The sequence below is a fragment of the Aquila chrysaetos genome, chromosome 24, assembly GCF_900496995.4.
Source record: "Aquila chrysaetos chrysaetos chromosome 24, bAquChr1.4, whole genome shotgun sequence".
In the NCBI taxonomy this organism is placed as follows: domain Eukaryota; kingdom Metazoa; phylum Chordata; class Aves; order Accipitriformes; family Accipitridae; genus Aquila; species Aquila chrysaetos.
In genome coordinates, this window is record NC_044027.1 from 8,704,564 (window position 1) to 8,717,867 (window position 13,304).

The window sequence follows — 13,304 nt, forward strand, 5'->3', positions numbered from 1 at the left end:
CTGCTGTGGTGAGATGCCAGGGAGGGACATCAGCTGGGATGGAGGCACTTCAGATTAAAGCTAGCACCCTGCTCAGAGAGGTTGTGCGGGGTCTGCAGTCCTGGACAGTGGCACATGGGACGTCCCTACCCCAAAAAGCTCAGAGGTGCTAATGAGGTGAGCTTCACTTTGGAGCCCCTTTGGGAGAGGGAAAGCACTGAGGACACAGGGTGCTGTTGCAGGGTCTCGGGGTCCCCCAGACCTGAGCTATACCTGGCGTGCAGCCTCGCAGCTCCCTGCAAGCAGAGCCGCTTATGAACAGGGCTGTGCATGGAAATCTGGGGCAAAAAGCCAAAATGAGCAAGTCCTGAGGCGCTGGGAGGAAGAGAAACTCGCTGCTGGAGTGCCACAGCGACATCCCCCGCACGAGCCTGGACATGCTGTGCACAGGCAGGCAGGGCTGGGGTTATGGCAGGACACCTGGGAGGATGCTGCCTCTTTTTTTATGCCTGCTTAGCAAAATATATGAGTTTTTCTCTGGGACACAGCTCAACATGGGAAAACCTGGCAGCAGTGAGGCCCAGTGAAGGGACAGGGGCTGCCGGTGGCTCTCCTCTGGGCAACACTGTGGGAGCAGAGAAGCCCTGGGGTGTCCGTGCAGGTGTTTCGCAGCTTTCAGAACCCAAGAGCTGGGTGCTGTGATGCTGGTTATGCACGGTGCATGCTCTGCTGCACCCCTAATCTCAGTCCTCAGTAGGGAAACTGAAGCACAGAGCTGCACGGGTCCCCTCTCCCAGCGCTAGAGCTGGTCAGAGGAGGGTTTGACCTCCCAGCTTCTCCAAAAAAATCCCAGGCCTCCCTCTTCCCTTCTTCCACCCCCTGGGAGGTCACCGAGTCTCTTTACAGGGCAAACCACACTTTGGGAGCTGCAAGCCCAGCAGGCTCCAGGATGGAGGGACCAGCCACAGTGGGCAGGCAGGGGAGATTGAGGCTTGCAGGCAGGGTGCTGGCAGCAGGGCATTCTGACTGCTGGGCGCCCGGCCAGCTCAGCACCCACCAGCATCTGTCCCCCATCACAGGGACAGTGCTGCCAGGGCCAGGCAGGGTCGCATCACCCTCTGGAGCTCTCCTGCTTGCTCCATGGGTGCCAGGGCCGCAGCCCCCAGCCCAGTGTCCCCACTCACCTGGGACCAGGCTGGGCAGGCAGGGCAGCGGTGGGCACCATTGTGAGCAGGATGAGCCTGTGCAGCCCCAGCTCCTCAGTGCAGGTGAGAAATGTAGTTTGCTGTTGCAATGGCCAGAAGGAAGCAGCTTTTCCCTTTGCAAAGAGCTGCAGGAAATGTAATTCAATCCCAGGAGGATTCAGCTGCAATTTGGGGCACTCTCTGCCCTGCGCCCATCCCCAGGCTGCCCTGGCCCCATGTGCACAGCCCTGTCCCCAGTATCCCTGGGTCTCCTGGGAAGGACAGGTTTCTGCTTGTGGGAAGATGTTGGGGCTCTGCACAAGCCAGTTTTGGGGGCTTGGTGTTGGGAAGGGTGACACTGGATGAGGGCATCACAGCAGTGTCACACGGCAGGGACATGGCTAGAGTAGGGATCCTGTGGTGGCCCTGTCCCACCCCACGGCATGCTCAGCCACCAGCACAGGGGAGACTGTCCAGCTGCAGAACAGGAGCTCTGTCCCACACCCTGGGGACAGGACACCTGGCTGGGCACTGGCTCCCAGCAAAACCCACCCTGTCCCCAAGCACCCAGAAGCAGGGACATCGTGCACTGGAGCCCCTGGCAGTAAGGACCCTCCTGAGAAGCCCAAAGTCCTGCAGCCTTCAGCAAAATGCCCATTCAGGACCCACAGGGGACACACAAGGGGACACGTGGGTGTCCTGCCCAGGGCAGGGCAGAGCAGTAAAGCTGTGGCAGTGCCATGTCCCCATCAAGCCTTGTTCCACCAGGCCAGGCTGGCAGCATCTCCTGTTGCCCCTGCACCTTCCAGCTTTCCCTGCAGCTTCCCCAGGGATGTGGCAGCACTGAGGGGACCCAGGCTGGTATCTCCCGCTCCCCTGAAGGAGGATGCCAGGTCTGGATGTGGGACTGGGATGCTCCTGTGCTGCCTTCCACCCAGCCACCCTGGCTGGCAGGCTGGTCCCCACGGTCCCCACTGTCCCCTCAAGGCTCAGCTCTTGCTCTGTTCGGGGATGGCCATCTCCTGCCAGCCACAACCAGAGCCATGGGGCAGGAATGTCGGGACCATGTCCGAGCTGAAAGCCACGACCCTGTGGCAGGGTGGCAGGAGGGGACACCGGAGGAACAGCCTCTTGCAGGGGAGCTGTGGGGGGTGGCTGTGGCCCACAGGGCTGCAGGCAAGGCTGGTAACAGCCATGGCTTCTGGCGGTTGGGGACATTGTGTCCCCATGCTGGTGCTGGGCCCAGCTCCTTCAGCGCTGGTGTTTTCCTTGCTGGCAGGAAGCCACGAGCCTGGGGAGGTTGCAGGCAGCGCTGCCCTGCCTGCAGCCGTTCCTGCTGTCCTGGCAGGGCTGACACTGCCCCAGAACCCCTCCAGGGGCCCAGCAGGTACTGGTGAGTGGGACAAGGCAACACCAGGGAACCAAAGGAGCCCTGGCAGCTGGTGATGGTGGGGACAGGGACACTGGCTTTGTCATGGTGGGAGTGTGGCAGGCTCAAGGCCCCATGGCAATGGGGCCTGGCCTCTGGGCTGAGTTTTCAGTTGGGATATTCCAAAAAAGCCTCACACAAGAGCAGGACTGAGGGCTGGAGCTCCCACAGAGTCTCTCCTGCCTGGTTGCGGGTGGAGGGTGCTGAAAATTTGCATCTTTTCTCTTGCAGCACTTCTGGTTCCGGGGACTGCCACATGTGCCAGCATCCTTCTCCTTGCCCTTGTGCCAGCTGTGGCCCTCACTCCATGCAGCCTCATGCGTTTCACCCTCCAACGATGCCCTGGGGGCAGGCACAGGGCAACCCCCCAAACACATCCTGGAAAAGGCTCTGTTGGTGGGCACAGGTTCACACCACAGCTGACATCCCACCACAGATACTCCTGATGCCCAAGCACGTACCAGGTTGCTTGGGTCCAGCACACTTGGTTCATACCCCTCTGGCTGCCTGGGAGCCCAGGGATCAGCTGGATGGATGAGGATCCCAGTGGAGACCTGGCATTGGGGTGTCAGGGCTGGAGAGGTGGGGCACAGCCGGGCAGGGTGTGAGGGACCCCTGGGCTGCAGGGACCTGGGTGCCCCTGGGGGCAAGCAGAGCCTGGCAGGTGGGTCTGGGGGCTGCCAGAAGGTCAGGAGTGCCCCTGCTCAGGACCTGTACACGGTACTCAGTGCCCTCTGCCCATGGTGTGCAGTACCCCCACTCCACCGCCCCTGCCTGCTGCCCGGTACCAGCGTGTGGTGCCAATGCTGGTGCCAGTGCTTGGTGCTGGAGCTCAGCACCTGGCGCATGGCACTCAGTGCTGGTGCTGGTGCCAGTGGCTGGTACTGGTGCCTGTACTGGTGTCAGTGCCCGGTCCTGGCGGTGGTGACAGTGCATGGTACCACTGCTGCCTGTGTGGTGTCCAGTGTGCGCTGTGTTGTGCTGCTGCCAGTGCCCAATACCAGTGCCCACTCTGGTGCTGGTATCCACTGCCTGATGCCAGAGCCAGTGTCCAGTGGCTGGTACCAGTGGCTAGTGCTGGTGCCTGGTGCACGATGGTCGGTGCTGGTGGTTTTGCCTGGTGCCCAGTGCCCCCTGCCTAGTGCTCGGTGCCTGGTACTGGTGCCCAGTTCCTTGCGTCCCCTGCCTGGTGCCAGTGTCCAGCGTAGCAGTAGCGCGGGCGGAGGGGGGTGGGGCGAGGAGGGGGTGCGGGGGGTGGGTGCCGGCCGGTCAGGCGTGGGTGGGGGCGGGGTGGGTGGGGGGCGGGGGTGCCGGCCGGTCAGGACGTGGGTGAGGGGCGGTGGGTGGGCCGGGGCGGGGGGTGCCGGCCGGTCAGGCCGTGGGTGCCGGGGCGGTGGGTGCCGGTGGGCGGTGGGTGCCGGCCGGTCAGGCGTGGGTGCCGGGGGGTGGGTGCCGGGGCGGGGGGTGCCCGGCCGGTCAGGCCGTGGGTGGCCGGGGCGGTGGTGGGTGCCGGGGCGGTGGGTGCCCGGCCGGTCAGGCCGTGGGTGCCGGGGCGGTGGGTGCCGGGGCGGTGGGTGCCCGGCCGGTCAGGCCGTGGGTGCCGGGGCGGTGGGTGCCGGGGGGTGGGTGCCCGGCCGGTCAGGCCGTGGGTGCCGGGGCGGTGGGTGCCGGGCGGTGGGTGCCCGGCCGGTCAGGCCGTGGGTGCCGGGGCGGTGGGTGCCGGGGCGGTGGGTGCCCGGCCGGTCAGGCCGTGGGTGCCGGGGCGGTGGGTGCCGGGGCGGTGGGTGCCCGGCCGGTCAGGCCGTGGGTGCCGGGGCGGTGGGTGCCGGGGCGGTGGGTGCCCGGCCGGTCAGGCCGTGGGTGCCGGGGCGGTCGGGCGGTGGGGGCCGGGCCGGCCGGGCGGGGCGGTCCGTGCAGGAGGAAGCGCAGCCGGCGGCAGAGCGGCCCCGGAGCCGGGCGGAGCCGCGCGGTCGGTGAGTGCCGGGAGCGAGCCGCTGCCCGCGCCCTGCCTGCTCCCCCCCTGCCCCTTCCTTTGCCCCCCTCCGCCTGCCCGGCCCGCCCCGCGCCCTGCCTGCCCCCCTGCCCCTGCCCCCCGCCCCGGTTCCCCTTCTCCCCCCCGCCCCCGCCTGCCCCCGTCCCTGCCCCTCTCCCTACTGCCCCTGTCCTGTCCCCTGCTTCCCCTGCCTCTGCCTCTCCTTCCCCCCATACCCCTTTTCTCTCCGCTCCTCTCCCCAGTGCCTGCCCCCCACCTCTGAGACCTCTCTCCCCCCCCCAGAAGCTCCTACCCCACCCCACTGCCCTACCTGCCCGCTGTCTCCCACCCAGCACCCCCTCCCGCCCCGCCAGCACCCTGCCCACCCCCATGTCTCCCTGCCCAGGTGTCACCCTCTCTTGCCTCCCCTCCTGGCTCTGCCATCAGGGCCACACGGCCAAAGTGTACGGGCTGCATGTCGGGGACCCCTGGGGCTGGCAGGGAGGGGGGACCACAGCTCCGCACCCTGGTCCCAAACCAGTGGGGTCCGCCGGGGGTCCCTTCTCCGTGCCATGAGAACAACCCTGGCACTGACACCCCCCACACCCTGGGTTAACGGGGTCTCTGTCTCATGGGAGGTGGGCAATGCCAGCCAGGCCACGCTTGCTGACAAGGAGCAGGGAGATGGATCGTGGTGTCAGCCTGAAGAACCCCTACGCCAGCGTCAACATCCCACGGGACCAGTTCCAGCAAAGCTTTATCACTCGCTACCTGAAGGATGAGCCCACCGTCATTGCCAACCCTGCAGCTGTGCCCACCTATGGCGTGGAGGAGCAGGTGGACCCCACTGGCAGCTGCAACAGCCCAACCATTTCCACGGAGAAGTCCTGGTCCCATCCCTACAACCCCTATGCCAGCCTGAGGATGCCCAACAGGGAATCGCCCGACTCCTTCTACACCGTCACCCTGGACAAGCCGCCCAAGGGCCAGGAGTGCGAGGCCAGCAGGGGATGCGGCTGCTGCAAGTTCTGCCCCTGCTGCAGAAAGTGCTGTTGTGTTATCTCCTAAGGGCCCTGCTGCACCCGTGGGATGTGCTGACCATGGGATTGGGTCAGGTGGCCCCATGGGGACGTGGCTGCCCAGCCTGGGCACTCCATGGAGCTGCCCTGGTGCCCAGCAGAGCTGGCAGCTGGGAGGTGGCACTGGCTGGACTCTGCCATTGCTTTTCACCCCTGAGCTCTGCAGCCAGATATGCCGGTGATGGGTACCTGCCAGGTCCTGAGAGCCCATTCTGGGGCGTGGGGGAGGAGGACCAGTCCCCCTTGCCCAGCTGAGGCCCGGGAGCCTTGAGGATGATCTGTGCCAATGCAGATGCCACCGAGAAGTGCCTACACTGGGGATGGGGCAGCACTTGGAGCCTGTGATCCTGTACACTGACCCTGCCAGTCTGCCCTTGCTGGGAAACCTCCAACTCTCGGAAGGTACAGGCATTGCCCACCTGACGGAGGGTAGGTTTGGATGATGGCAGCCCTGTGTGCGTGGCAGAGGAGCGCGTCGTCATCGCTGTCTTGGAGTGGTGGAGACGAGCCAGGGACGTGCCCCCAGCCAGGATGGGGACCCACCTCCCCAGAACTGAGCGGCCCCCCCACCCACAGCATCATGGGGATGCTGCAGCACCCTGGGCCAAGCTCCAGCTGGGTACCGCTCCTCCTCGCCACACTGCCCATGGGACAGAGGGAAGGAGACAGGAAGGACAGACAGAAAAAGCATGGCAGAGTGCTGGGCAGTGGTGCAGGGCGGCAACTGATGGCACAGCATGGGTGTGGGTGTTAACATCCCAGTGCCACGATGCCCCTGGCCCCATTCGGTTCCTCCTGCCATGTTTGCAGGGCACTGGGCACAACCCCTCACCCCATCCGCATCCCAGCTTGGGGCTCCACACCGCCCTGGGGCAGGGTCCAGTGCAGAGGGCTGGCCCAGCTCCAACAGTGGGGTGGCACTGGGGCACCCCATTTGGGATGCAGATCCCCATGGTTCGCCTTCTGCAACCCCCTGGGCATTGAGGAAGGTGAGTGAGGAGCCTGCTGGCCTCTTCGCAGCATGCTGGGGTGGCTCCAGGCTGGGTTTTCGGCTGGGGCTGGCGCCGCCAACCTGGAACAAGCCCGCCGTTGTGTTGGCGTCCCACGGGCGGCCGTGCTGCCAGGCGGCAGCTGCGTAAGCACCGCGGCTGCTGCAGGAACTGCTTGGTCTGCAGGGGCAAGGGCTTGGCAAGAGCGCGTGTTTTAGCAGATGACTTCAGGGTGCTGCAAATAGAATTACAGCCTTCTCCTCCCCTGCCAAGGTACGCCTCTTCCCTCCACCCTGGGTTTTCTGGGATTCCCGTGTTACTTCTTGCTTATCCTGGCAGGTTGTGTAAGGGCAGTGCAGGGCGCACACAGCCCTCTCCTCTCCCCTCAAAACCAGGCTTAACTGTTGCACTGCTGACTTGCTGCAGCAGCAGTGGCACGCTGAGCTCTTCAGTTCGCTGCTGCCTGCTGCCCTGCTGCCAACCTGGGCCCAACGCTCCCCTCGCCCAGGAATTTCCAGTACAGCCTGCTCCTGCCCGCCTGGGGACGCTGGCTGGTGCTCAGCCTGACCCTGCCAAGCCAGATGGCTGTCCTGTCTTTTGGAAAGAGAGAGCACGTCTTTTGCGGGGGTGGGGTGCTGGGGAAAGGGTAGGTTCCTGACTAGGCCAGCTGGGTGGGCTTTGTGGCCTTGCCCCACCTGGCTGCGACCCTCTGGAAGCCCACCAGCACTGGGAGCCCACCACTGCTTGGAGCACACCACCACTGAGATCCCACCACCCCTGGGACCCCACCATCGCTGGGAGCCCATCACCACCAGGAGCCCACCACTGCCTGGAAGCCCACCACCCTTGAAATCCCACCACCCCTGGGAGCTTCTGGGCTGGGGTGGCAGTGGCTTGGCAGAGGTGCAGGGCAGAGCCCTGCCAGTTTGCCCCCCCTGCTCTGACCCCTCTGTCTGGCCCAGGTCCCATGCCTGTGGGTGGCCGGAGGGTGTGCAGCTTGCAGGAGGAGGTTGGCAGGGACAGAGCCCCATGCTGCCCTGCACAAGCAGTGCTCTTGTTCGCCCTGACTGGACCGCGGGCAGTGCTGGCATGGGGACGGGCAGATCCACCCTTTGTTTGCTTTTGTGGCCCCGACGCCAGGCCTGCCCTGCCGCAGGGATGTGGCGTCACCATGTTGGCTTGGCTGAAACCCGCATCCCGCCGAGGCTGCTCAGTGCCCTGGGGGTCTGACACCCTCTGCGGGGACAAACACGGGTTGGGGAGGGAAAACTGTCCCCGAGGGGTGTGTGGTGCCTTCGGCAGGGCCCTGGGACTAGTGGGGCTGGCATCAGCAGTGGGGCTGTGGTGCGAGGAATGTGCTGGCCTGGTCCGGGCAGGGCGCTGGCAGGGTACAGCATCTGCCAGCAGTGCTGTGTGTCACCACTGCCCTTCGCTCTGCCTAACCTTGGGGCGATGGCAAACAAGCTGGGAGAGGCCAGGGAGAGCGCTGCCTGCCAGACACCTGGGCAATGATTAAGCTGGAGGCAGCAGGAAAGCCAGGGGTGTGAGCAGGGGAGGGCACAGGTTGCTGCCCCAGACCTTGACAGGGCTCTGGGTGACGTGGGCAGCTGCATGCAGGGTCCTATGTGTGCGCCCTGGGCGTGTTTCATCTTCGAAGGGTGCTCAGGGGTGCAGAGGGTTGTGCTGTGTGATTGCCACCCACCTCCTGCGTCTGGAGTGTGGGTGGTGATGCATGGCTCTGGCTCATCTGGATCAGACCTTTGCGCTCCCCTGAAGGTGCCACACCCTGCCCTGCTGTGCTAAAGGTCCCTGCAGCTCTTGGGGATGAGTCCTGGGAACAGGAAAAGACATTTCCCACCCATGCGTGTCGCTGCTGATTGCAGATACACCTTCCCTGTGCCCGGGTTTGGGTGTTTTGGCAGGGCTCATGGAGCCCAGCCAGGGCTGAAGGCTGGTTTCAAACAGCATGCCCCTTTGGTGTCACCCTGCGTGGCTTGGCAGATGCACAGCCCACCAAGGGCTCCCCCCGCCCCAAGCCCTGCCTGCGGGGTGCAGAGTGGGTAAGCTGGGGTGCACTGCCCTGCACCAGGGACTTGCATGCAATGGGCAGAAGTGGCCGAGGGCAGCTGGGCACAACCCCTCGATGGGACGCAGCTCTGCTGGCACCTGGGAGGGGGACACGAGGGCTGACGGGCAGGGGATGCGCCGGGGCTGGAGTGGGGTAGGAGAGCAGGCAGGGTGCATGAATGTGTGTGTCTGCACATTTCTGCAAGGAGGGGCAGCCAAGGGGGGGGTCACTGCCCCTGGGCAGTGCCAGAGGTACCCCCAGTTGTGCATGGAGCCAAGCCCATCCCTCTCACCCGTATAGTCTTTTTGGGCAGGGCTTCCCATGGCCCAAAGGGACCGACACCTGCTTGCTCCATACCTCGCCCTGCAGCAGGTGAGTCAGGCCACCAACGTGTACTTTGGGTGGGAGAGTGACTTCTTGCCAGCTTTGGGACATGCCTGGACATCCCCCGGCATCCAGCTGCCTGCACACCTCTGGGCACACGGCCTTGGAGGGAGCACGCTGTGCCCACCTGGACGCCAGCTCTGCCCTGGCTACTGGCATCCAGGGTGCTGCCACCCACCCCCCAGGCATGCAGGGTGGTACCCTGAGATGCCAGGGCACAGCAGGAATCCCACGCAGCTGGTTCCTGATCTGCCCAGGGCACACAGCCCTTGCCCCCACCTCTGCCAGTGGCTTTGGCCAAAACCGAGGTCGCCGGGACAGCCCTGTCCCAAGCTGGCTGCCCTGCCATCCCTTGCCTGCCGCCAGCCCAGCAAGGAGAGGATGAAACCCTGCTGTGGGGTAGCATCCCTGTGCCTGGGGACCCATGGGCACATGCACCCCGTGTGCACTGCCTGGAGAAACCTGTGACTGTGGATGTATCAGGATCCTCTGTCAGGATATGGCCACTGTGGCCCCGAAAGTGCTGTGCTGCCGGCTCTGCTGCCTTGCTCCCGAGCACCGGCGCCAAGGGGTCGAGTTTTCTGCAGAGCCCGGTGACCCTGTGGCTCTTCCTTTCCAAAACCCCCAATTCTTGGTGCCGAGGAGTGCTGGAAACATGGCCCGAGGGCTGCTGAAATGTTTGGTAAACAGGCAGCACAGGAGAGCACTGCCTGTCTCCCTGCCTGCATTGCTGCCTGCTCCTGCCTGGAGTAGGAGCTGCTGCCCTCTCCTGCTCCCACGCAGAAATGCTACTGGGTGTCCTGGCAGTCCAGCCCTGGCTCCAGCATGTGCTTTTCTCCTCCAGGATCCTGGTCCAGGATCCATCCCCCTACCACACTCCCCGTTTTAAGTCTTCCCCTGCCCAGAGCACGCTCTGTGTGGAGGCTGTGGCATTGCTGCTGGACCAAGGGCCGGGCAGGGGGCTGGCAGCTGCGCGGACTCTGTCTGCCACCGCCCTGGTGCTGTCACCTCTCCTGGATCATGCATTGTCATGAACCTTGCAGGTGTCACCGAGGGGTGCTGGGCTCTCCCCAGCCTGGTGATGAGCATCGGCCCTGGCAGAGCCAAGGGTAACTCAGCCTGCAACGCAAGAGCCTGCAGCCCCAGCTGGAAGAGCAGGGCAGGTCACGGACACATCTGTGGCAGCGGTCACCATCAGGCACCGGACGAGAAGCACAACCCCATGTGTGGGCACTGCCAGCTTGGACCAGGCTGGAACCCCAGTGTCCCTGTGCCAGCCCCAGCCCTTCCACCCCCGCGAGCCTGGAACCTCGCTGCGCCCTCCTGCTCCGGTCGCAGCCGTCCCCGCAGCCTGGACCACCTGGGGATGTGTGGGCTGGAGTGTGATGGAGTGACTCTGCTGGCCAACATCTGCCCATATGTTCTTGGCCATGGGGGGTGGCCGAGGATGTGGAAGACTCTGCCACTGCTGCCCAGTTGTCCAAGCCCTCTCTGCCCACAGTGAAGCCCAGAGTTCCTTGGCCTTATGGGGACAGTTTCTTCTGCTAATGAAGCAGAGACGGATGGTTAATGACCACTCCCGGGGCTTAGATTTCAGAGGTCTTTGTTATCCGGGTGCTTGTAACCCAATCCCCCAGGCTTGGCTTCCTGGCAGCAGATCCGATAGCGTGCCTGTCCCTGAAAGGTGAGCCCCTTCCCACTATCACAGCCACTAGCAGCCGCTGCGACCTGGCTGGGGAGCTGCTGGCGACTCGGGCCCCCGATGCTCCCCATGGGACTGCTACAGCACCCCGGGAGGGCACAGCCCTTCTGCCACCTACCCTGAGGCCCTGGGGGAGCATCTCAGGACAGGTAGGAATGTGGGACAGGGGAGGAGGGGAGGAGAGGGATGCCTGTATATCAAAATGCTTGAGGTCACCTGTAGAGAGGGTGTGGGGTCTTGGTGGCCTCCAGGAGAGGTTTGCAAATATGCTGGTGGGTACCAGACCCCCCCTTAAGATGAGGCTGGACCCCTCAACTCCTCCCTGCCAGCCTGTGCGCCTTGTCCCCTGCTGCTGACGGCTGTGCCATGGCGGCCTGGCACAGCCCCGGGGCTGGCAAGGAGCAAGGCTGTGGCACTGCCTGGTCCTCTGGACGCTGCTCCCCTGCCCACCCAGCTGACACGCTCCTGCCCACCCCGTATTCCTCACCAACCCAGAGCCTGGGCAGGCTGCTGAGGTCCAACCAGCCCCGATCCCCCATAGGACATAAGGGGCATTTGGCAGAGCTCCCAGCAGAGATGCAGGGTGGCACCAGGGAAAACGCATCCCCCTTGGATGCCAGCAGAGCCATCTGTAGTGGCAGGGTCCTGCTTTTCTAGGCAGGGCTGCCCATGGGGCAGGCAGGGATGTTAGGCAGGGAGCCTGATGCCCCTGGGAACCCACCACATGGGTCTGGTCCCCATATCTCCCAGGCATCAGATGCACTCAGAGGTGGCATCCCACACCTGGGCCGTGGGTCTGATGGCTCCTCTTGCCTTCCCCTCCCCAGCATGTCCCAAGCCGGTGGCAGCCCCCGGGCAGAGGATGCGGGGCTGTGTGTCAGGGTGCACTCGAGCCGGGGCAGCCAGCGGGTTGAGTGCATCATCTGCTACTCCTCCTACGACCTGTGTGGCCGGCTGCCGCGCCGGCTCTACTGCGGCCATACCTTCTGCCAAGCCTGCCTGAAACGCCTCGACGCCGTCGCCAACGAGCAGCGCTGGATCCCCTGCCCACAGTGCCGCCAAAATACGCCCACGCCGCGTGGCGGCGTTGCCATGCTCGACCTCGACCTGGCCACCTTCCTTGCTGTCAAGGCTGACAAGGAGCATCCCCGAGTGGCCGGCAGGTCCCAGCCTGACTCGGCCACCAAGGGCTCATGCAAAGAGAAGGCAGTCACCCAGCAGCCGGCAGGGCTGTGCCAAGATGCGGTGCCTCCGGCGCCGTTCCCTCGACACAGCTGCTGCCAGCTCTGCCTGTGCTGTGGGGTGACGGCGGCCTTCGAGAGCTGAGCACGAGGAAGGGGCTGCTGGCAGTGTGAAGGCAGCTGACCTTCTGGGGTGCAGTCTGGGACCATTTTTGGGGACCCCACACCATGCCCCAGGCCCACGTGTGGACAGTAGTGAAGGGGCTGTGCTGGCAGGCTGGGAAGGGCTTCAGCTTGCTCAGGGCTTGCTGTCCATCCTGCCGGGATTTGGGATGCAATGGGGGTGGGGGGAATGAGGATGCCACCACTCCCTCATCCTGCCCACCCGCCCCTCTGACAACTCAGAAACCTGGACCAACCATCACGGATGTCCCCTGGTGCCTGGCGCAGGGCTTGCTCATGCCCGGTTTCTCCATGCATGTGGCTCTGCAGCAGGGACACCCTCTGCTGAGCATCTCCCAGGCAGGGGACACAGGAGCCTGGCACAGCACAGCGATGCTCCAGGGAGCGTGTGGCACCCCAAAAGCTTCACGCCTATTAAACAACACTCTGTTGGCCCTGCTGGGCTGCATGTCTTGGTCGTATTTGTGGGAAAGCCTCAGACTAGCCCAGGGAGAGCCCTGCCTGTGGTGGGGGTGGGATGGGGAGAAGTGACCTGCCCTGCTGGATTGCTTTCCTTTAAGTGTTTGCTCTGTTGGTCATTTGCATGAGAAATTTGAGCATTGGGGTAGCCGGACAGTTGAAATTGAGGATGACAGAGCCCACAGGAGTTCCTGCTTGGCCTTGCGCTCCATGGCTTGTGCCAGGTTTGGTTTTTCTGCCTGACCCTCTCCCCACCTCCCTACCTGCACACCTGCATGCAGCCTGTAGAGAAGCTCCTCTGCTGTTTTTCCAGGTAGTGTCTTTGCATGGCTTTCCCTGCCTGACTCTGAACAGGGAGCGCAAGAACGAGAGCCCAAACAGCCAGGAGTGAGTTTAACAGAGGCCAAATGGGGAAGGACTGGGGTGCGCCAGGGTGATATTAATACAGTTCTTGGGCAGGGCTTGGCATTGCCTGGGCAGTTCTTGCAGTCCTTCCTCTGAGACCATTTTCTGTATCTGTTTTCCATGTGGTTTATGAGCTCTTGCAATGTCCCAGCATCAGGCACCACTGGCTGCGTCTTGGGGTTCAGCAGGGGACCCCCAACCTGTGCCTGCCTGGGGCCAGTAGTGATCTTACGTCCCCTGGGCAGTCCTGGTGCTTGGCTGTCCCCCGAACTGGGTGCCAGGGCTGCAGC

At 64.2% G+C, this 13,304-nt stretch overlaps 2 protein-coding genes across 3 annotated transcripts; both read left to right on the top strand.

Moving 5' to 3' along the window:
• Positions 1 to 4,500: 4,500 nt before the first annotated feature.
• On the top strand, positions 4,501 to 6,895 carry CYSRT1 (cysteine rich tail 1). 2 transcript variants are annotated; one of them, XM_030001113.1, is made up of 2 exons: positions 4,501 to 4,565; positions 5,203 to 6,895. In XM_030001113.1, the coding sequence occupies exon 2, from the start codon at positions 5,210 to 5,212 to the stop codon at positions 5,630 to 5,632; it is 423 nt and encodes a 140-aa protein (XP_029856973.1). In that variant the 5' UTR covers positions 4,501 to 4,565; positions 5,203 to 5,209; the 3' UTR covers positions 5,633 to 6,895. The 2 variants fall into 2 exon arrangements, with proteins under 2 accessions (XP_029856973.1, XP_029856974.1); XM_030001114.1 differs by having other exon boundaries at positions 4,509 to 4,561.
• A 108-nt stretch (positions 6,896 to 7,003) lies between these two features.
• Positions 7,004 to 12,598, top strand: RNF224 (ring finger protein 224). Its single transcript, XM_030001111.2, has 2 exons — positions 7,004 to 10,935; positions 11,614 to 12,598. Exon 2 carries the CDS (start codon positions 11,615 to 11,617, stop codon positions 12,110 to 12,112), a length of 498 nt encoding a protein of 165 aa, XP_029856971.1. The 5' UTR covers positions 7,004 to 10,935; position 11,614; the 3' UTR covers positions 12,113 to 12,598.
• Positions 12,599 to 13,304: the final 706 nt, after the last annotated feature.